The sequence below is a fragment of the Talpa europaea genome (genome assembly GCF_964194135.1).
Source record: "Talpa europaea genome assembly, chromosome: 10".
NCBI lineage: Eukaryota > Metazoa > Chordata > Mammalia > Eulipotyphla > Talpidae > Talpa > Talpa europaea.
This window is the reverse complement of record NC_140077.1, coordinates 101,225,407-101,249,848: the sequence shown is the minus strand read 5'-3', so window position 1 is coordinate 101,249,848 and position 24,442 is coordinate 101,225,407. Positions and strand designations below refer to the sequence as shown.

The window sequence follows — 24,442 nt, the reverse complement described above, 5'->3', positions numbered from 1 at the left end:
CAGGAAACCATCATACATGCCCAGCTCTCTCTACAGGTTGTAGAAGACTCTGTGTGCTTTGTTCTTCAGTATTTGCTCTTGATATTTGAAGTCAAGGTGGTAGCATCCAAAAAAGGCAAATAAAAATTTAAAAATATTCTCTTTCTCAAGCACCTGGTTTTTGCAGTTGACTATTTTTTGCAGTTGACTATTCTAGAAAGGCACTTTTGTGATCAGCCTTCCCTGAGCAAAAAATTACAGTCCAAATGCCTTGCTTTAGTGGTAGAAGAGTAAAAGAGAACCCAGAGAGAAGACTATTTAAATACATCACAAAATCACAGTGTACTTGGCAAGAATTATAAATATAAAGACTTGGTACTCTGAAATAATAATTATAATAACATATCTTAGTGAAATATGAACTCTTTTAAAATTTACAAAATATATATCAGATATTTAACTACATTTCCCAACACTTTTGAGTGGGACACAAGTGAAAATACATGGTTACTCTCGCTTTCACAAAACTACTAAAAGTGTGAATCATGTAATTATAGAGGTTTGAGCCTATAAAGCCTGAAACAAATAGAATGAGGTAAACCAACTCTACCTCAATAAATATAATTTTTTTAAAGAAAAAGAACAAAATTCTTTTTTTTAATATAGATGTCTAAGTTTATTATCTAATTGTCAAGAACACATTCCCAATTACATTTCTAATTAAACCAAGTATTGTAAATGAGGGAACAAAATAGTATTAGGGTCCAAATTTTATTGTCCAGGAGGGACACTTTTTTGTGATTGCCAAATGAAGATAATGTGTCCTTTTTTCTTATGTGATTTTTTTAATTTAAATTTTATTTTTATATTCCCCATACAATTACAATCCCCTTATTTTGACCCTAATCCCTCCTTTCCCCGCTCCCCACCCTCCATAGAGTGTCTCTGGTTCATAGTTGTTTGTTGATTTTGATATTTTCTTTCTTATAGTTATTCTGAAAAAGAACAAAATTCTAGAGGAAAATCAGTTTCCAAAATGCACATAATGTAGGATAAGTTATTAGTTTTATTAATGGTGTATCTTCATTTGATGTTTTTTTTTTTTTAAGTCACACTAAAGCATGCTCACCCTATTTGGATTCTAACTCCAATATCATGACTCAAAACCACATCCTTTTTTTTGGGTACTCTGCTTCCACTCCTTCACTCTGTTGGTCCACACTGGTTTCTCTTATTTCACTTACACCTACCTTTTATGTTATTATTTTTTAAATCTCTTTTCCCTACATTGTCCTATATTTTTCCCCTGTTCTAACAAATACTAACCACAATATTACAGGAAAAAAAAACACTAAAATACAAAAGTGTTATTCAGGATAGTTGTGGAGAAAATGTCACCCACACTTGCTAGAAAAATTGCAGGTGGGAGGTGAGAGGCAACAAGAAAGAGAATCCTTTATCCTTAAAAGATGAGAGAATGCAAAAATAATTTTAGGGATCAGACAACAAAAAGTACTCTTAGACTCTGAAAAATATGGTGGCTATCAGAGACAAGGAAGCGACAGAGAGGGTCATGTGATACAGTACCGGCACTGGAGATTTGGGATATCAGTGAAGCATGTGCAGATGTTGAGGTATGTAGTTGTGCTCCCAAAATTATAGAGTTGTGTAAATGAATGGCAAATCAATAAAAATAAAATTTAAGAATTTTTTAAGGGTCAGAGAGAAGCTAAAGGAATTTCCTGTTAAAGGAGAGGACAGTATGTGGACAAATAGTCAAATAACTTATAGATGAGCATGCAACCCATTTCCTGATCTGGTGTACAGATGGCCACCCAGTGACCTGAATCAGCAACCACCTCCCATCACAGACTTCACTCTTAATTTGAGATGGCAGCCTGGACAGAACTAGAAAGTCAGGCTGACAGCAGCACAACTAAGTACTCAGAGGAATCTGTGATCGTTAGAACTCAATCACAAAGGGTTTGAGGACAGGGAGGCTGTACAAAAGATTCAGATGCGTATTAGCTAGTTCCTGATAGACATTATGAGCAAGGCAGAAGCAGGAACTGCTTGGTGTCAGAGAAGGTCTTAGCATCAAAACAGACCACATGTGACTTGTCTTCTCTGCCAATGTCAGGCCCATAGTACTTACAATTGAATGAACTGATAACTGGTCAGGTGGTATAAGTTCTTCTAAATATATTTTACTATAATTGTAGTTACATTAGAGAAAAACCTGGAAATTAAGACCGATAGACTTAGAACCCAATTCCCTACTTAAGAAGGTGTACATTGGGTACATGTAATTTCTGTGAAAAGCAATTAGGGACTCTTGCATCCTTTGAGCTTCAGCTAATCATCCCAGAAAACCTGGCACTCACCTTTCAATAAGCCTCTTTGATTTGCTGAATAATAAGTAGTTTTATGGAGAAGCATTAAAATAAGCCCAGAGTTGATGCTATTAACAAAATAATAGCCAACATGGAAATACTAAAAAAGAAACCTGTGACCACTTAACCTATCGCCTTAGCCCTGCAGTTAGTCAGCAGCCACTGCCCGAGCTGCCCTTTCATGACCACCAGTGTCCTGCTTATTGTATCCCCACCTCTGCCCTGAAAGACAGTAGTCCCACTATGCATCACAAGACAGGTATTGCCCGGCCAGTAAACCCTGTCCTTCCCTCATGGTCTGTAGATGCCTCTGAAATAGTCGTTTGGGTTTAAGATGGAGGAACAAGCACAGACTCCAAATCATAAATCCGCAAATATACAGAGCAACATGTATTATAAATAATATTTCTGGCATTTCATATTCTTTGTGCTTCACACCCAGAAAAGCTCAAAGCACACACACACATCATATACACACACACATTGTCAGGCACTTCCTTATTTATGCAAAAACTGGATACATTCCCAAATACCAAGCCAAAGGGGAATTAAATATTCTTCAAATGATAAAAATTTTTAAACTTCAAACCTTTAAAAATCATTTCACCTAAAATAAAGATTAGCATATTTACCAACCTTATATTTTTGACATTCTTTTAAAATTTTCCATCCTCTACAAATATTGCAAAAGTAGTACAATGAACACCTCAATTACCCATTCTTAATATTTTCCCACATTTGCTTTCTATCTCTCACTAAACATACATAATATATACTTTTTCATGCTGAGTGATTTAAGAGTAAATTACAGACATCATAATCCTTCATCCTAAATATTTAAGCATGTATCTCCTAAGAATTCTATTTTTCTAGCATCCATACAATCACTCAATTCAGGAAATTTAACAGTGATAAGATAAGACTATCTAATAAGAGACCCATATTCATAGTCCATAAATTGTCCTAATTAGTGTTGTGTAGAAACAAATATTTTTTTAATCCAGCCTCCATCCAGGATCGCACCTCACCTACATCTACAGTCTCCTTTAATCTGAAGATACTGATGTGAGATAACATAATAACCAAAGCAAAAAAGATGGTGGAATGGGACAAAAGAGTGGCAGAAGTATGAATGATTTTTCTCAGACTCAGGAGAGGTTGCTATAGGTACTGGTAGAAGCACAGAAGAAGACACGTTTCTGGAATTAGACAGACCTGGGCCTGAATCTCTGTTCAGCCACTTACTAGTTTTGTGATCCCTAAACAACTTATTTCTATGCTTTATCTTCTAAACTCTTCATAAGATGAATAATAATTTAATGGAGTTGTTATGAAGATTAGAAAGATATGTAAAGCACTTAGCCTAGTGCCTAAAACATAGTAAGGGCTTTAAAAAAGTGACAAGAAAAAAACTACTAATGAGAGTGAAAAGTTAATTTAATGAATAGGTTTCAAAAAAAAATAAGCTGTGGCTGGTTGGGGACACGTTGACATGTAATCCAAAGGAAGTATAATCAAAAGGAATTCATTCAAATTTATTACCCAAACATGAGATAATACAGTCTGGAATCACAGTTGAGATAGTAAGAATGCAAATGAGGTGCTGAATGACAGAACTATTGAGAAGAAATACAACTGCCTTTGATTTAAGATCTTTTTTCTTGGCTACACTACTAGCACAATGAATAAAACAGACTGTTATCACACCAGTGAGTAGGAATAAAATGTGATGGCTCTGTAGTTAAGAAAATAGTTTTGTCATAGTTTGAAACATGCCAGAAATATATAAAAACTGAATTTTGGGCCTCCCCTGGTGGCACAGTGGTTGAGCGCTGGGCTGCAAAGCTGCCTGCGGCCTCTGCAGCACCAGTTCGATCCCCAGCCGCCGGCGAGGGTCCCATATGGCGTGACAAGCCTTTCCTGTCTTGCCTGCTGCTCCCCTCAGCAGTGTATTTCAGTCAGTCTGCCTGTTCTGCTCCCCGCTCTGGCTCTGGTGAATTCTCTCACCCTCCCGCTCTTCTGACTGTACCCAGTGCTTATATAAATCAATAAATAAATCTTTAAAAAAGAAAAACAAAAAACTGAATTTTGAAATCTCAACTACTTACTCTATGTTTGAGAAATATATGTGTTTGTTTAATAAAGGATTATTATTTCAGAATATAAGCCCTAAGCACTTTTCTAATAACCCTGCCAGGTAACTGAAAATCGCATATCCTGGAATCTCAAAAACATTGATTTTTGAACATCCAGGTTTAAAAACCAAAAGAATGAAAGAATGATAAAGGATAAAATTGAATATTTAGCAGAGAATTTAAGGTAGTATATCAGATGTTGCTTTTTAATGATGCCCGGATAAAACTTACATAATGTTATAATGCAAGGGACCTCAACAAAAATAAATAACCTTTTTTTTTTTATAAATTTTATTGTTATATTCCCCATACAATTGCAGCCCCCCCCCCATTCTGACCCCAATCCCTCCCCTCCCGCCCCCGCCCCCCTAAAAGTGTCTCTGGTTCATAGTTTTTTGTTGATTTTGATTTTCACTTTCTTATAGTTATTCATTTTCCTGGTCCCTTATTTAAGTTTTCTAGATTCCTGCTATGAGTGAGACCATCCGGTATTTTTCTTTTTCTTTTTGGCTTATTTCGCTGAGCATGATCCCTTCCAGCGCCATCCATGTTGCTGCAAATTGCATGTGTTTATCTTTTTTGAATGCTGAGTAATATTCCATGGTATATATGTACCACATCTTCTTGATCCAGTCATCTATTTTTGGGCATTTGGGTTGTTTCCAAAGCTTAGCTATTGTAAACAGTGCTGCTATAAACATAGGGGTGCAGGTGTTCTTTGGAATTGATGTTTCTGTGTCCTTTGGGTAAATACCTAGGAGTGGAATTGCTGGATCATATGGAAGCTCTATGTTTAGTAGGTCCAGAAATCTCCACACAGCTTTCCACAGTGGTTGGACCAGTTTGCACTCCCACCAACAGTGCAGAAGAGTTCCTTTTTCTCCACACCCTCGCCAACATTTGTTGTTGCTAGTTTTTTTAATATATGCCATTCTCACTGGTGTAAGATGGTATCTCATGGTAGTTTTGATTTGCATTTCCCTGATGACAAGTGATGTTGAACATTTTTTCATATGCCTGTTGGCCATTTGCATTTCCTCTTCAGAGAAGTTTCTTTTAAGCTCTTCTGCCCATTTTTTGACTGGATTATTTTCTTTGTTGTTGCTGAGTCTCATCAGCTCTTTGCAGATTTTTGTGATCAGTCCTTTATCATTAGTGTTGGGTGCAAAAATGTTCTCCCAGTTGGTGGGGTTTCTCTTTGTTTTTGTTATTGTCTCTTTTGCTGTGCAGAAGCTCTTTAATTTGATGTAGTCCCAGCTGTTTATCTTTGCCTTCACTATCACTGCTTTGGGTGATGTGTCTGTAAAGATGTCTTTGATGTGCAAATCACGTAGTGTTTCGCCTATATTTCCTTCTATATATTTTATGGTTTCAGGTCTTATGTCTAGATCTTTAATCCATTTTGAGTTGATTTTTGTGTATGGTGTGAGGTGGTGGTCAAGCTTCATTCTTTTGCATGTAGCGACCCAGTTTTCCCAGCACCATTTATTGAACAAACTTTCTTTTCTCCAATGCATATTCTTTGCTCCTTTGTCAAAGATTAGTTGACCATAAATCTGTGGGTTTATTTCTGGATTTTCTATTCGATTCCATTGGTCTGTATGTCTGTTCTTGTTCCAATACCATGCAGTTTTGATGATTATGGCTTTGTAGTATAGTTTGAAGTCTGGGAGTGTGATGCCTCCATTCCCTTCTTTTTTTTTCAGGAGAGCTTTGGCTATTTGGGGTTTTTTGTGATTCCATATGAATTTCATCAATAATTGTTCTATTTCTTTGAAGAATGACATTGAAATTTTGATTGGAATAGCATTGAATCTGTATATTGCTTTTGGAAGGATGGCCATTTTAATAATGTTTATTCTTCCAATCCATGAGCAGGGGATGTCTCTCCATTTCTTTGTGTCTTCTTCTATTTCTTTTAACAGTGTTTTATAGTTTTCTTTGTATAGGTCCTTTACCTCAACAAAAATAAATAACTTTTTAAGAAGAAAAGCTTTATTCTTTTTCAGGCCTTCATTCATAGCTGATTTGCCCCTTCTTTACACAAAAGCCTACCAATTCTGAGTACCTGTATTTTTACTACACCAGATTGAAGTAATTAATTAGATATGGTCATTAGTGTACTGAGACTACAAAGGCAGACAAATTAATAATCGTGAAATGACAGCTGGTGAAAAATTGTGGAGAAAAATAGAAAAAGTTGACAGGATTCCCAAAGCACAGGAGTCTGTGGTCAACTTCGTAGGACACAAAGGCCCTGCAAAGGCCCCGAAGGCATCACTGTATTATCAACAAGACAACCCAGATTCACAAAGGAAAGTTAATACCTGTTCAATAGGTTTCCAAAACTTTAAAGGTAAAGCTAAATTTGTATCAGAGACATCAGCATGGAAATTTTTTGACAAGTTTTGTTAAAAAGGAGAGATAAGAATGGGGATATAAAAGGTGGGGGAAATGGTTTTTTTTCTTTTGTTTTGTCTTGTTCTTAAGGACACATTACATTGTGTTTCAGACTGTTGAGAGTGATCCTTGAAGGAGTAACTAGTGATGATACTCATGAAAGGGAGACTTGCTGGAATGTGTCCTGAGGTGGAGGAATCTGGAGTAGGGGGAGGGGCGTGCAGACTGACTTTAGATGGGAACAGGAGGCTCCACCAGAGCAAACTGAGGAGGCAGTGTGGGGAAGGGTGCTCTCTGGGGATCTGTGATGCTTCTCTGATGACGTTAGTTTTATCACTGAAGTAGGAAGGTGGGAAAGGAGAAGAGGGAAGTTTGAAAAGAGAGAATAAAATAATGACTTAGGAGACCAGGAAAGAAAACGACTGCTACAAATCAACAATAGCCAGAATCAAGCACAGCAACTACCCTGTTAGAATTCTGCTTATTCACTCAAGATAAATCAAATGTTTCCCAGGTATAGACCATAACTGAGAATTATTGGGGGTAGAATCATGAAACTTGATTTGTTGCTCTATGATTAAAATTAACTTGAATGCCCACTTTTACATACAGCAGAAAACTAATCTACTTCAGTGCAATCTCATCATTTCTGGTTTCTTCCTACTTTTTCTCCTCCAATTTCTTTTAGGTTAATATTTTGCTAGTTCAGGGCTCTCCACCTCCTCCTACCCTCTACGCCTACTTCTTTTCTCTCCAGGAGTGATCTGAGTTCCCCCATGCTTTCATGTCGACTTTCTGGGGGCAGGACATGTGCTTTTGTTCTTTATTTCCATTGCTGGTCCTTCTCATCGAAAACCGTATCACCATCATTTAGTTCATGGTCGTCTGACCCAGTCATATCTGTCTAGAAAGCTCTGGATTTCTCCTTCAGTTCTGAATGACAAACTTGCCAAGTAAAGTGTTCTTTTCTGTCAACACTTTGAATATGTCCTAAAAGAAGTTTACTGCTTCTGTTTTACTTCATGTTTAATTTGTACATTTGTTTAGCATTTTTTAAATGGCATATTCTATAGTCAATATGTATATTGTATTTTTTAGAATAGTTCTAAATCAAGCATTGCGGAGTTCAAAATATATTTTAAGTATATTGATTTTGGAATTACAGATCACTGAGATGAATTCCAACCTTTATGTATTCTAAGGTTAATAAACTGCTACGATGCAGATCCTCTCTAGAAGGGTTATCTTATAAACATCGAATGCAGGATACTCTTATCCAGAATCCCTGGGAAAGAGCTGCATTGATTTCAGAGCAACCATGTTAAAGATTTTCCATGTTAAAACTGAGTGCTGTTAAAAAATGAAGCTTATAATTTCACTAAACTGGTGATTTTATCAGTTCCCTAGACACAACTGTAAGCACTTGTGCATTCCTGCCTAGGTTTATCAAAAGTTAAAACTAAGTTTCATTGCTTTCATGATAAATCAATAGGAACTTCACGTCTAAAAAATGTTTATTGAAATCCTTAAGAATTTAGTTCTGAGAAAGGGAATCATGATTTATATGTAACCCATGTCAAATCACATCTCCCCCCAAAATGATAGCCAACCATAGAGTAATACCTTGATGTATGGAAACAGTTTCCTTAAACCCACATTATATAGGCTACATTATGGCTCTCTGATTTTTGACTCTCTGATTACGTTGGGACCCAGTTATGTCAAATAAAAACCTATAATAGTTGCAAAAAGTCTGGACTGTTTTTTTCCTCCTCATGAAATACGTACAAGATACATAGATTTTTAGTCATATGGTTGTGCCAATAATTCATTCACTGACAGAAAATAGCAAGCCACTGATAGTCACTTAGTCCTTGTCTCTCACTTGGCAATCAACAAACATCACTATTCCTCTGTTTTTCCATCCACCTAATCTCAAAGGATTTCCAGGAGAAGAAAGAGATTTAAAAGTTTTATCAAATGCTTCTGCTGTTGCTATTAAAAGTAGTAAGCATTTTTCCAAGTTGCTTCACATTCTGACTGTAGTATTTATTTGAGTTCTAATGCTTCGAAATAGTTTTTCTGTAAGGGTGCTTTTTTAAATGATTGACAAATTTCTTAACTTATGAATATTTTTGTGTGAGATGAGAAAAACACTACAATCACAAAAACTACAATCACACAAATTTAATTTCAAGTACCACTAAGCAAGGTGCACTTATATAAGTAGTAAGTAGCAACTCATATCCTAGTTGCGTAAGTTAACAAATAAGCTGACAATTTGCACTGTGCTAAAATTTTCATATGTGATGTGTGCTTTTACTTTTATATTAAAATGTTGTTTCAATATAAAATTCTACTAAGATTCTACTTATAAAACCTTTGATGCAACTTCCCAAAACCCTAATTCTGTTAAGCCATGTTTAAAAACATTTAACTAATATAACCACTCATTTTCCAGATGAAGGAATCTAAGCACAGAAAATCTGCCTGAGGTCAGGTATCCAGGAAGGTGCCAATGAAGGCTAACCCCCTCCCCTCCCCAGTGTTGAGTTTTAGTTTCGGGCTACACTAAGAATAGACATGCTTTTAAAATAATCTCAGATAGCAATTATGTATTTAATATTAAAACAAGTAGCTTATGAATCTAGTCTCATGATTTGAGGGACTACTTTTTTTCTACTTTTATATGAAGTATAAGACTATATCTTACAAACTAACAAAGCAAGAATCTACTCATGGCAACATAGACAGTTGTCTTTCCAATGGCAAATTAATGATCTTGCAAAATTCTGTAATAATGTACTTCTGTTTGTTGCAATGATATGTAAATGGCAATAAACTTAACAAGTAATATTAAACCATTTACCATCAAGTCAGAGAAACCTCAGTACTATGAATGTACATTAATGCAAAGCCAAGTTACAAAATGAATACAAGTTATTTTAGCCATTAAGGACTTCTTTCCCCAAGTGTAAAGACAAGCTCTGCTCCCATTTTCAGGAAAGCTAAAGTAATGTCTGTGGGAAGTAGGTGGAGGTAAAGCTCTTCTCTGGTTTTCACTCCTTCAGTTGTGTGTATGTAGCTAATCCAGGTAATTTACATGTGCCAGAGACCATCCTTCTACAATGAGGATACCACACAAAGGATCTGTCTGCATTTATCAGTCCCAACAACCTCTCCACATCCTACACCGTGTTTTTACTTCCAACATATTTCCCTTAAGGCTTCCAGATAATGAGTGTTAGGGAAATATTTGATAGTTCTATGATGTTTGTATTCCCTCTTGATCTAAGCAACCCAACGGAGAACAATAACCCTATCGACTCTGAAGGTGTGTATAGGAAATTCATACCTGAGGCTAGGTAAGTATAAAAAGAACATCAGAGTTAGATTGAAGAACATCAGAGTTAGATTGAAGAAGTTCCCATTGATCAAATCTTAGACCATAGAAATATCAAAATAAATTGATAGCTAACAGACTATCAGTTTAACCCATTGAGAAAAGTTGGAAACTATGAGTCCATCTAATATAAACAAATGAAAAAATTAAAATTTTGATAAATGAAGGGATTTTTATACAATTTCAAAGCAACACTGAATAAGAACAAAATACTTATTAATTACAAAGTCTGTGTTATATTGGAGAGGTTTGGGGGAGAGCACTTAATCAAGTGACCAGAGTGGTCAGTTATGGGACAAAACAAACCCTGTACAATGTGAGAGGCAGAAATGAACATCATTTCTGTGAAATTCTTGTCAAAAGAGCATCACCTAAATCTGTTTATGATGAAATATCAGAACACCCAAACTCAATAATTACAGAATAATTAACCACAATTTTTAAAAGCCTCAAGGTCATTAAAGTCAAGAAAAGACAGAAAAATTGTTCCAGAACAAAGGAAATTAATGAAATGTGACAATTGAATGCAAGGATTGTGAACTAGATCCTTTTACTAGGAAGGACATTTGGGGGAAAGTAATAAGAGAAAGCTGAATGGATTCTGAATCTTAAATGGCAGTAAGGTATCAATGTTGTTTTCTGATTTTGTTGGTTCTAGTAAAATTATGTAGGAGAATGTCCTTATTTATATGAAAAACATCAACGTTTTTAGGGATGATGGACCATCAGGTAAGGAACTTACTCTCAAATGTTTCAGTGTGAGGCAAAGATTGTTTACAATGTATTTACAACTTTAAGATTGAGATTATCTCAAAAATTTAAAATATATCACTTTTTAAGATTTCAAATATATCTGTCAAATCATAATGCTATGAAAGTATAGGACAAATTTCATGAAACAATCATCAAAGATTTATATCAGCCTCTATAAATTAAAAAGCAGAACATGAAAGCATAATATTCATAAAAGTTACTCAGAGGACAATTTTCAAAACAGTAGTTATGTCTGGTTAAAATATCTTCAAACAGTAACTATAGCTGAAGGCTGACAACAGATCAAAGAATTTTTCTGAAACCTTTGTTTTTCAAGATTGTCCTTAAAAATTAATAAAGATATGAAAATCCAGACTCAACATAGATCAATTTATTTATATGTACATCTGAGGTCTCTGAATATGTGATATGCTGTATACAAGTCCTTTGTTTTGAGTTTGTTTTAATCACTTTGTTCAAAAAAGATTGATAAATAATTTTCAAATAATTCCACAAGTACAACACAGCTTCTTATTATATAGATTTTACATTAGAACAATAGTAACTAATTATGTCTTTCTTTCATCAAATTATGTGCTCTGAAACAACTAAGTACAGTCAAAATCTACACAGATGGATTAGTCACTTGTGTTCTTTTCATGTTTTGATTATAGACTACATTTTTACATAAGTCATTGACTATTCAAAATATTTGTTTTTATTTCTTGATAATTTACAATTATTCCAAAAAGTTCCCAAGATTTACAAATTTGGTAAGGATTACAAGCAACAGAATTATACTTAGAGTCTAAAATCACCTTGAAGTTACATAAATCGGAGGTTTTAAAAAAGCACCACTAACATATGCACAAAGAAACAGCACACAGTTGTTTATAGCAGCTTTTTTCATAATGCAAAACTTGCATACAACCAAGGTGTTCTTCAGTGGGTGCATGGATAGTAAGTTGTGGCACATCTACACTGTGAAATATCATTCACCTCTAAAGAGAAATAAGGAATTAAGTCATGGAAATACATGGAGAGAACTTACATGTATGTCACTACTAAGTCAGAGCAGCCAGTCTGAAAAGGACATGAATCTGTTTCAGTCAATGCTGTATGTATAAAATCTAGCAAGGGTTCTCACACTCAAGAGCTGTCTAATATGCAGTGAGCATGTGGCACCTGCTTTCCTGTATCCTGTATGTTTTTTTCCCTCCACTAGTACCAGACCAGTGATTCTGAGCCAAGATTAAGAATGCAACAAATTCAAGATTTTTTAAAGTATTGCCTAAAAATGTTTTCAAGGAGAAGAGAATTAAGCTAAACTGTGCCAAACAGGCAGATATTTCATAGAAAAAGAGGCGTGTGAAGGACCTTTCATGTGGGAAACAGCATGAACAGAAGCAAAGAGAATCCTGGCATCATCTGCAGACACAGGAAGAAAATTCTGCCAGGATGGGGGTTCTTGGAAAATAGTTGAGAGCAGGCTAGTAAGCAAGGTGAGGCTGCCATATGGAGGGCTGTACTAGCCAAGACGGGAAGACAAAATGTTCATAGTATACTGAGGAGAAAGCCACTTTTTTGTAATGCTTTGTATTCACCTTCTCTCCCCTTTCTTCATCACAGTTGCTTATGGGAGCGCACAGGATGTCAAGTGCTCGCTCGGCTATTTCCCGTGTGGGAATATCACCAAGTGCTTACCTCAGCTTCTTCACTGTAATGGTGTGGACGACTGTGGGAATCAGGCCGACGAGGATAACTGTGGTGAGTGAAGCACCCGTAGTAGTCGCGGCTGGAACCAGGGCCAAAGGGTAAAGTCCCTGGAACAAAAAGAGAAAGGGGCAAAGAGAAAACTAGGTTGAAATACAAAATACATTATCACAAGGAAATCTTACATTTATTTTTTTTAATTATTTTGCATTCTTTTTTTGTTGTTTGTTTTATTTTTTTAATTTATTTAAATTTTATTTTTATATTCCCCATACAATTACAGCCCCCTTATTTTGACCCCAACCCCTCATTTCCCCGACCCCCACCTCCCATAGAGTGTCTCTGGTTCATAGTTGTTTGTCGATTTTGATATTTTCTTTCTTATAGTTATTCTTTTTCCTGGTCCCTTATTTAAGTTTTCTAGATTCCTGCTATGAGTGAGACCATCCGGGATTTAACTTTTTCTTTCTGGCTTATTTCGCTGAGCATGATCCCTTCCAGCGCCATCCATGTTGCTCCAAATTGCATGTGTTTATCTTTTTTGAATGCTGAGTAATATTCCATGGTATATATGTACCACATCTTCTTGATCCAGTCATCTATTTTTGGGCATTTGGGTTGTTTCCAAAGCTTAGCTATTGTAAATAGTGCTGCTATGAACATAGGGGTGCAGGTGCTCTTTGGAATTGATGTTTCTGTGTCCTTTGGGTAAATACCTAGGAGTGGAATTGCTGGATCATATGGAAGCTCTATGTTTAGTAGGTCTAGAAATCTCCACACAGCTCTCCATAGTGGTTGGACCAGTTTGCACTCCCACCAACAGTGCAGGAGAGTTCCTTTTTCTCCACAACCTTGCCAACATTTGTTGTTGCTAGTTTTTTTAATATGTGCGGAAATCTCACGTTTATTTCACCAAAGTATCTATTCTTTTCAAAGTAATTGTATCACAGTAAGGTTTCAGGAGGGAAGTAGTGATGGTACAAACCACAATGCAAGTGCCCTGGAGGCAGCAGTGGACAGACACAGACTATGGGCATCTGCAGCCAGACTATCTGCTTGAACCTGGGTACAGTAACCACCAACAGTGTGAACTTGAGGATGTTTCTGACATCTCTGCCTCAGTTTCCTCATTTTGTAAGAGTTTAAAAGTTGTACTGGACCTCCCTGGTGCACAGGCGGTTGTGAAGCTGTGAAGCTGTCCGCAGCCTCTGAAGTGCCAGTTCAATCCCCGCCGGCCTCGGAGCAACCCACATGGTGAGCAGACCTCTCCTGTCTTGCCCACTGCTCCCCTCAGCAGTGTATTTTGTTGGTCTGCCTGCTCTGTTCCCTACTCTGTCTCTGGTGAATTCTCTCACCCTCCCACGCATCTGGCCTGTGCCCTGGTTCTTGTATAAATAAAAATAAATTTTTAAAATAAATAAATAAATGTTGTACCGATACCTAAAATAATTTGGGAAGATTAAACAAAAGATTAGAAAAAAGCAGACATACAACTCTTGCAATTTCTTATCTCTTGTTTTAAGGTTATGGAGGAAAAATGAGACCTAAAAAAACAAAAAGAAAATATGTAAGTCCAGCTTACCTATTATTTAATCAATAACCACAATTGATGACTTTATAAAGTCAACAAGTAGGACTTCTGATGAATTAAAACATCTGAGAAAACTTTGCTGTTAGGATTTTGTTCAAATTTCTGAAGCCTCAAAATCTCAAATTTATAAAGGAACTTGAATTACCTCGCTCTGGTTCACTAGAAAAATGAGCTTTGGCTAATAAAGCAAAATAATGAGCTTCTCACTCATGGGGAAATACGGTACTTTTTTTGGAGGATGAAGACCTGCATAACAATTCTAAGTGCCTCATAAATAACAGATACAATTTGACCATCAAAAGTAGCTTTCATGCTAAATGTAAAGAGATCAAAACAAAACAAACTCTTAGTTTTTGATAACAAATGGGGGTTACCAGAAAGGAATGGGGTGGGGAGGAGCAGGAAGTGAGGCAGAGGGCTCAGCTGTGCGGTGGCTGCTGTCGGAGGCGGTCATACCATAGCATACGCAAATGTCAAAACTTACGCAGTGTTATCAACCAATGTTACTTCAACAAAAACTAATTTTAAAAGTTAAATTAAGAGACCAAATAATAAAAGTACAATCCTTAAAGTAATGATCTTTAAAAGTATACAAATTTCTCAGGATTCACCCCAGATTATTAGCCAGTGTTCTTGTACCCTCTAGCTCACGCTTTAAGGATGGGATCTGGGATTCCTTCTGCTGTGGAGCCATATTGTTCCAACCAGCATTTATTCTTGCTTTAGGTCCCAGGGCAAATGCATCTGCTCACAAACCTAGTAAGGGCTGGTTGTTAGCCTGTGCTTTTTTTCCTTGGCTTTCTCTTCTCACTTCCCTCTGGCCCCTCAATGGAGGGGCGTCCACATCATGGCTCAGCAATGCTGGATCATGGGGTTGGGGTACTGTGTGTAAGATCCCCCTTCTGGAAGAGTGATATTTTCCCTGTTGTGCTTCCTTGTCCCCCACCCGCATGTGGTTTCTTCCTTGGCTAACAGTCTCCCCTGTCCCTCTGGATGCTGCCTTTTTATCCTTTGTTATGGAAGCTCTATTGTGTGGGTTTCAGGTCTGTTTCTATTTATTTGAGCCCAAATTTAGGCGAGCATTTGTTGATTGTAAAAGAAGGTAAGCACTAGTTCTCCCTATTCCACCATCTTGACCCTTATTGAAACTGTTTTTATTCACCATTGACAAAATTTGGAACCCCCAAATCCAGTTTTAGAAACATTGGGAAAAACATAATTCCTATGAAAACACATTCATGTAACAAACACTGTGTTAAACTCTTTTTGATCTTCTTATGTCAAAATCACATGCATTTCATCTACACCAGTGGATCTCCAAATCCAGTTTTAGGCCAAACTTATTAGCATCGTCCACAGTTGTTATAAATGCAGATTTTCAGGCCCCATCTCACACCTACTTAATCAAAAGCTCTTCCAGTGGCTTAGCAATATACCATAAGCTCTTCACATCATTCTGGTGCTCATTACATTTTGAGAACCACTGATCTAAACCAAGTGAACAGAAAATCAGAAATGCATGCAAGGTGGTTAGCAGAAATAAACTAGAATCAAGCTTTCAATATATGCTGTGCAAGCATTCCAACCTGCTAGCAAACCCCATTAGTATCAATTAACCTCAGATGTTTACTTTCTATAATTACATATAACTATAGGTTGTTGTCATCTAGAAATACAAAAAAAAAAAAATTGAGCTTGCTCAAAACCTCAAAGATGGTCAGCTGGCCTCTGCTATCTTTGCTTGAGTAAGTATGAACTCTCCAGAAAAGATGGCAGAATTTCAGCACCATCTTTAGGGTCCAGGTGATAAAAATTATGAGATGTAGTTATTTCTTATTTCTTATTGCTTTAATTTCTTTCACCAGCTGTGGAGTTTTTCCCTTTGTTTTATAGTAGCTGGATAATTTATGCTCCCCAGGCTGTTTATTTTTCAGAAATATATATTTAAATTCTGTTTAGTGCTAATTAAATTAAGTCAGAAAGTTGTTTCTTTCAGAATATGTAAACCTCGTGTGTATTTGAATAAGCAGCATTACTTATATTTGCAATCACATAAAATACAATACTTTAACATGTTCGTAAAGGAAAATCCCAGCTAAAATCACTTTTAGAGTGAGCACTTATAATTTCATAGTATATTAGTATATAAAAAATCTAAAAAGGGGAAGTTTTTCTTCAATTAGACCTTAAAGAGCAATCCTAAAACATAGCTCCCAAAACCTCCCCTTTATTCTCTTAAGTTATTTATACATTGACACCAGTAATAATTATTAGTGAAGATATAAGTCAAATGGACATAATGGTAATAAAATTTAGTACTCTTATTTAGATATTGGGTTCCATCTTTTCCTAGAAAACCATAATTTCTTTCTAACAGAACATTTTACAATATATTTTGTAAAAATTCAAACATAAAACATAAGACATTAAACCTCTAAATATTTTCATGGGCATAATGCAAAGAAAAGCAATAAGCAGAGTTTTTCAGTTGAAGTCATAAGAATCCCTTTCTTTATAAAATATTTGTGCAACATAGAAGTTACATACATGTCAACATATGTTAAATATGATTGCACTCTTACAATAACTTTGATCCTCATTAGAATATTATATTAAACTTGATGACTTGTCTTTTTTAAGACAAGTTAAAAACACAGGTAGAGAGGTGACATGGGTCATAAGTAAGTCTGTTTTACACAATCATATATTGTATGCTCAAAAATGACTGGTTTTCTATTTATTATTCTCAAAATAACATTGGCACACGTAAGTAGCTGAACCCTTGACATTTCTATTAATACAGACAAGTATGTTTGAGTCTTTAACCTCAAATAATTTTCTCTGTGTTTATCCAACAATGCTTAAGCAATGTTTGGTTAACTCCTCAAAGATTTTCCTCTCAGAACATTTCCCACTAGCTAGGACACAATTGGTAGTTTCTTGGTGTCTCAATTTCCTTCAAAATTAAGCTCAGGATAGTATAACCCTCTTAATTTCATCAAAGAATTGTTACCACAGGAACGAAGAGCTCTGAAAAAAGAGTGTAAGTTCTGTCTTGACAACTGCTATTAAAATTCATGGAGGACCCATTTTAACTATAAAGTGCCTTAGTAGTCAGTGAAGTATATTAAAAAATACATATATTAAGATTATTTCCTACCAGATTCTCATAAGGCAAAAAAAGACATACATGACTAAGCATAGCTTGAAGCAGATTACAAAAAATCTAGTAACACAGAAGCAAAGTGTCCTTTAATTAGCAATCATTTGCATTGTGTTTTCAACTGCCCAATTATTTCCAATTTGCAATTTTGCTAAAGAAAAGAGATATGCTTCCGCTGATAAACAGGATATTTCTGTTCTTAAATCTAACCATCCTCCATTTCAAGGTGAGAAGATCGCTAGTTGATTGGAGCAGATCTTCTACTGTGACTTTCCAGAACTTGCTCTAAGATTCATCTAGAGCACTTATATAGACCCCCAGATACCGTCAACAAATCAAAATAAAAAATCTCTAGTAGAGAGCTTGAAAACCTGTGCTGTTAATAAGTACTCCAGTTCCCCAATTTTATTTTTTTTAAAGATTTATTTATTTATGTATACAAGAGCTAGGGTACAGGCCAGAGATGCAGGGGGTGAGAGAATTCACCAGAGACAGAGTAGGGAGCAGAACAGGCAGATCTACTGAAATACACTGCTGAGGAGAGCAGCGGGCAAGACAGGAGAGGTCTGCTGAGCCATATAGGTCATCTCCCTGGCAGGGGATCGAACTCCTGCTGCAGTGGCTGCTGATAGCGTCATAGTGCTGCGTCTTAACCCCTTGAGCCACCAGGAAGGCCCCCCAAATTTTATTTTAGCTTAAGACAAACTGGATTTTCCCTGAAATATCTTTGAAACAGAGCTTCATTCATTCATTCACTCAACTAGCAAATATTTATTGATTTCATGCAGGATGGACCACATTTTTCATGATTTATGTCATTAATTTTTATTTGCAACATCATTACATCATTTTAGCTTGAAAAATCTCTCCTTTAGTAAATATATATCTTTTTTTCTTTTAATCACTGTTGCTCGTACAACCCTACCAACACATGCTGGCAACTCTACCCCTCACATAATAGTCTCTTAGTGCAGGGCTTTTTATTCTAAAATGCCTCAAGAAAAATCAGAGAATCAAATTTCAGTGAGAATGAGGTGTGAAGCTAATGCCTGAAACTAACATGATGTGGGGGGGATGATTTTTAAAAATTCAGTAGGATCATTGCTAAAATATGAAAAAACATTTTCTCACTGCCCTATACACACATCCCTAATATATGAAGAATGCAGAATTAAAATGTAGAAGCACATATACCAAAAGTTGTTTTCTTTAAAATACTAACTTTGCGATTTTGGCAACATTTCCTATGTTTTATATTCCTGCCTTCTGGTGGGAGGAAGTAATGGGTGGGAAGATGAAAATTCTTTGGAAAGGCAGTAAGGAAGGTAAAAGCTAATTACTAAAAAGAGTGTTTGTTTGAGGCTGTTGTTAAGATCTCTCCACAATGTGTGCTCTGACTTGGGGAAATGTAAATAGTTTGTCTGTTACTTTCAGCGCCTAACATTCCCCACTTCCATCCTGACATCCTCTCTTTTTCCTCTGTCTTTTTTTTCTGCTGTGTGTATTTGTGTCTGTGTGTTTGTGTCCATGTGTTTATGTCTATGTGTGTGTGTATGTGTGTGTATGTGTTGAAGTGTAATGGGGTAGAAAAGAACAGGAAGATTAAGAAAGAGACCAACAAGAGAAGTAGCATAAATAACTACATCATGTAGGTTTTTTGGACTAAAATGTTTCAACTAAAGCCAAATACAGCAAACCCCTTAAAATAGAAGAAGGTCAAGAGAGTTATGGGGAAGGGGAAGGATTTGCAAAGGACACAAAGCTCGTGATTTTAAATGCTAGAGTATCTATTAAGGGGGAAAACATCGCAAATTGAAATAGTCCACTTGTAAAAGCTCATTTAAATACAGGGCCTGCGTGAAAGAAAATCACCATCTTCTGGCAGTCACCCAGGCTCCTCCGTCACATGAATTTCACAGTAGCGGTGAAGCCCTATCCACAGCAGCAGTCCTGTGCTGGACGCTGGCACCTCATCTGATCCTGTCTCTGTGCTCTGAGGTCAAGGTGAATGTGTCAGGCACATGAGCATGAACTTGGAGCATGTGCACACTTCTTCTCACAGAGTGCTAATCTTCAAACACTTGCAGGTTCACTTTTCATCCATGTTCTGTAGAAGCACAAAAAACTTGTTCATAAGAAAAATCAGTGCCTCAGCACATCCTAAGCCAAATGGCTTATCTTACATGTTTTAGTTATAACATTTACAAATGCAGGAAAATTCATAATATTGATGTGAAAATTAATTTTTTAATTAATTTTAGTAATACTTTAATGATTTGCAATACCCTCATTGATTCTATGAATAACAGTAATGACAAACTTAAATTCCAGTTGATAACTATTTCTGGATGTTAATTGAGTGAATTTTTTAAGTCATATAATGTTGTTGTAAGAACCTCAACAGAAATGAAATAGACAATAGGAAAACAGACAATAAATAGCAAAAGCTACATATTTAAAGCTGATGTCACACAAAAGTTGGAACTCTGTGCATAATAAGCTGACGATATAATTTCCCACATATAAGTTTGGAAATTAATTTATTGTTTTGATTTTTTTGCAAATTTTAGTAATACTGTCTCTTAGTCAAACCAGTCAAATTTCTCAGAACAGTTTTTGTTTTTTTAATTTATACATGGAGATGAAGATAAAACAAAGTCCTTACTGTAGTATAGTAGGTATTCACTAAATATTAGTTATCCCAATGCTAAGTACTAATACTCAATTTCTGTTAAAATGGGGAAGTTAAAATAGTAAGTTAAAATCTTACCTTTTATCTAAAGGTAAGGACCAAGTCTTTAAGAGTAAAACCTTACCCAGAAATCAACAAACTCAGTTAAATCAGGTAAGGGAGACAATCTATTGCCATAAACGATCAAACCTGAAAGCCAAGGAAGCACAAGCAAGGTTCTGAAGTCCAGTAGAACAGAATATTACATAAAGCTCTTGTCTCTAAACCAGAACCCCCATGAGAGACGCAGGACAATGCTGAGGTGTCATCACATTACCATAGTCGGACACAAAACTACACCTGAACATACGGGTTCAGAAAAAATTGCACCGCTGTGCTCTCACTAATGATTAGCCTTGAACTTTGAAAATTAACTACATTTCTGATTATACTGAAACCGCATTTTGCCCCAAAAATTCAATCTATCAAATAGATATCTTCTATCAAATGACAGAATCCATTCTAGGCATGTTAAACAGAAATTCGACTCGTAAAATTCTCAGAAGGGCTGGAAGATTGGGAACCAGCAAGTGCCCCCACTGGCATCAGTGGATCCAAGAGCACATCACCCCAGCAATTCAGAAACTAGACAGCTGCCAACCCTGCTGCCCCGACCATCAACCCAGCTGCCCCGACACCCTCAATGATAGAAATATCCAAAATACCTGCCACTACCACAATTGTCTCATATTGAGAGGTCTCTGTTTTAGGAACAGCTGAAGGAAAATGTCCTCTATCTCTCCTCTACCAACCAAAATATCCATGAGTGTACCCCCAAAGTCTAGGTTTGCTAGAGATGTAAAATGTTGTAAACTTTTCAGTCTCTGCTCTACAAGAACACAATAATAAAGGGGAAGTTCAATGGAGGTTGAGGGAATCACTCACTGTATCCACAGTGGGACCATTGCAGCTTTTCAATACAATGACGCTGTCTCTCATAATCTGTCCCTTTTATGATTCAACATCCATATGCATTTGCCTTTCAGTTTGATTTATCATAAAGCAACACTGAGTCCAGATTTCAACCAAAAGTCTTGCAAACTACTGCATGAGTTCTGTATTCAAATGTCAAGGGTTAGTTTTTAAGTTTGTCTTTATCTGACAAGTTAATTACCCTATATTCCAGGTATGGCTTATATGCACTATGGAATATTACTCAGCAATAAAAGAGATAAAATCATGCCATTTGCGGCAATATGGAGGGTGCTGGAAGGGATAATGCTAAATGAAATTAGTCAGAAAGAGATCAGTACCAGACAGTGTCAGTGTCTCTTATCTTTAAAAATAAAGAGGAATTTGTGGGAAAAAATTGTTTTCTGTTTTCCCTCCAAATGATGACTATTACTATTTTTTTATTTTTAATGATATAGGAATTTAATATCAAAATCAGAAAATGTGTGGGCACCTAGCAAATAATTACTTAATACCACCCATGACATTATAATACCTGTAAAGAAAAAAAAAAGAATAGTTTTGCTGATTTCTTTTTGGACTTTTTTTTTAATTATTTATTTTGTTGAGGTAACATTGGTTTACAATGCTGTTTATGTGTTAGGGATATAGGTTCACATGTCTGCAAATGCATGTAACCAAACCACATCCACCAACAAAGCATAATTCTCCATAATAACTCATTGGGTCCCCTTCCCTCATTTCTCCCGAACCCCCACTTTCTCCCTCTGATAGTTTCAATTCTGCAAATTTCTAGGGCTTGTTTTGGTTTAATTTTTTTAAGATTTATTTTATTTATACAAGAACTGGGGTACAGGCCAGATGCACGGGAGGGTGAGAGGATTCACCAGATACAGAGCAGGGAACAGAACAGGCAGACTGACGAAATACACTGCTGAGGGGAGCAGTGGGTGAGACAGAAGAGGTCTGCTGCTCCATGTGGGTTTCTCCGAGGCCAGCAGGGATCGAACCAGCACTGCAGAGGCTGCAGACAGCCTTACAGTGGTGCGCCCAAGTGCCTGCACCACCAGGGAGGCCCTTGGTTTAATTTTGTCTGTTTTTTTTTTTTTACTCAGCTTTATGATTTCCCACATTTAAGTTTGGAAATCATCTGGTATTTGTCTTTCTCCTTGTGACTTATTTCACTTAGCATAACCTCCTCCAGTTCCACCCATGTTGTCACTAAATGTCAACAGTTCAGTTTTTTTATAGTTAAGCTTAAAAACTAACCCTTGACATTTGAATTCCGGTGTGTGCGTATACCACATCTTGGTTTCTTTCTGTCTCTATTTAACCATCATGACAATCTAGCCATCCTAATACATCTCTGGCATCCATTTGTTTTTTTTTTAATTTATTCTTTTTTATTTTGGTAATGCTGGTTTACAACACTGTATATGATTTAATGATATAGGTTCACACCTCTTCAGATGTTACCATACATCAATTTTAATAACTGAGGAAGATTGAAGGAGTCATAATTAATATGCTAAGAATGGTGGGTGATATTTCAACAAATCTAAAGAACTGTTTCATGAAATATGGCCCAAACACTCTTGCCAAAAAGCCACCCACAGTGCTTGTTAATCATGGAGGCTAGGGAATGCATCCATCCCAGACTTAGAAGTCAGAATTTCTAGCAGGGATCTAGAAATTTGTGTTTGTTAACAAGCTCCAAATGATGTTTATCTCGCTAGGTTTTAAAATCCTGTTTGTTTTAAAGAGAGGAAATGTTTTCCTCAACATATCAGAATATTTGTTTTTCTTGAACTTTTATGCACTCTGATTTTTATTTTAGGAGACAACAATGGATGGTCTTTGCAATTTGACAAATATTTTGCCAGTTACTACAAAATGACTTCCCTGTATCCCTTTCAGGCAGAAACATCTGAATGTTGTAAGTAATCAGAGGAATTGAGTCTCTGTCCATGAGTTCATAAACTTCATGCTTTTAAATGTTGAATCCAACACACAGGGGAAAAAAGTTTATCATTTTCTATCAGCAAACTATAGTAGACCTGCAACCTTATTTTGAGAATTTCATTTAAAAATGAACCAGGGATCTGAAGTTTATAGTAATAAATCATGCCAGGCATATTGTTGTAAGAAAAATTAGTGTCAATCAAAGTTGCTATGACAAGCATTTCCTTTTCATAATCACTATAAACCCTGTTATAAAGGAAACTGTAAACATAGAAGAGCAGAGTATCTATTTGAATTTTATGTTTGCAAGTAAAAAAGTTTCTGAGGTCTAAGCTATACTTCAGAGCTACAAAAACTTTAAAAATTATAACCTGCTATGATTAGTCATATACTGAAAACTTACAAAAACACTTGAAGGAGTGTGGAAGGTACTACCTTGAAGAATGACTCTGCAATATTTTTGATTAGGAAGATCTATGTAAATAATTCCTTTTAAATAATTTTGTCTAATAAAGTATACAAATGTAAATTTTGATCATAGCTTTTCAAAACCTTGGTTAAAAAGTAGAGATTGGGGGAAGAATCTCTCTTCTTTCCCTTATGATCTATCTTGAACTATAAGCTATAGCTTTTTTAATTTTTATTACTCTATTTGTCTTCCTCACTACCCAAATGAGATTAAATAAATAGAAAAAACTCCTAATGATCTCCAATTTCCAGAGGTATATATCTCTATAGGAAGTCTCACATGTTATTAAACAATTTATATCATGCCTGTCTCTCAAAAAAATGGAGAAAAATTACTTGATCATTAAATACTAAGAGTATTTGGGAAAGACAAAATTTAATTTATAATTTAACTGCTAATACAATGAAAAAATATAATGGATTAGATTATAAATCTCAAAATGTAGTCTTTGTTTTCTTTAAACCCTTCACATTTCTTAAATTCTAATTTAAATTTTTTATATTTCACTTATTCCAAAAAAAGTTTTTAATAGTTTGTAATAAACTAGCAGACTTAACGTACCAAGGAAGACAAAAATTCAATGATGAATGGAAAGGAAAAATTATATCAAGGAATCCTCACCGAGGAAAGTTCAGTAACCATCCAAAACATAGTTCTGAATTCTGTAGTCATTAAGTCAAGAGGGAAAATGATGGGTTTCATAACTGTCATAGTATGGTTTGTAAAAAAGAAAAAAACAAAAACAAAGAAATGGGATGGTGGGGGGAGAGGGGGGAACATACTAAATCAGCAAAAAAAAAAAAAAAAAAAAAAAAACCTCATCCAAAAAGTGCAGAGG

General features: G+C 35.8%; 1 protein-coding gene across 1 annotated transcript in view; it reads left to right on the top strand.

Annotated features, from left to right (window-relative positions):
- The window catches only part of RXFP1 (relaxin family peptide receptor 1), a gene marked incomplete at both ends in the record, with an annotated part of 67,891 nt that overhangs the window by 7,513 nt on the left and 35,936 nt on the right, over positions 1-24,442 (top strand). The window contains 2 exons of the mRNA XM_084245584.1: positions 12,693-12,830; positions 23,011-23,109. Coding sequence (XP_084101710.1) covers positions 12,693-12,830; positions 23,011-23,109 — 237 coding nt within the window. The remainder of the gene's footprint in view (positions 1-12,692; positions 12,831-23,010; positions 23,110-24,442) is intronic.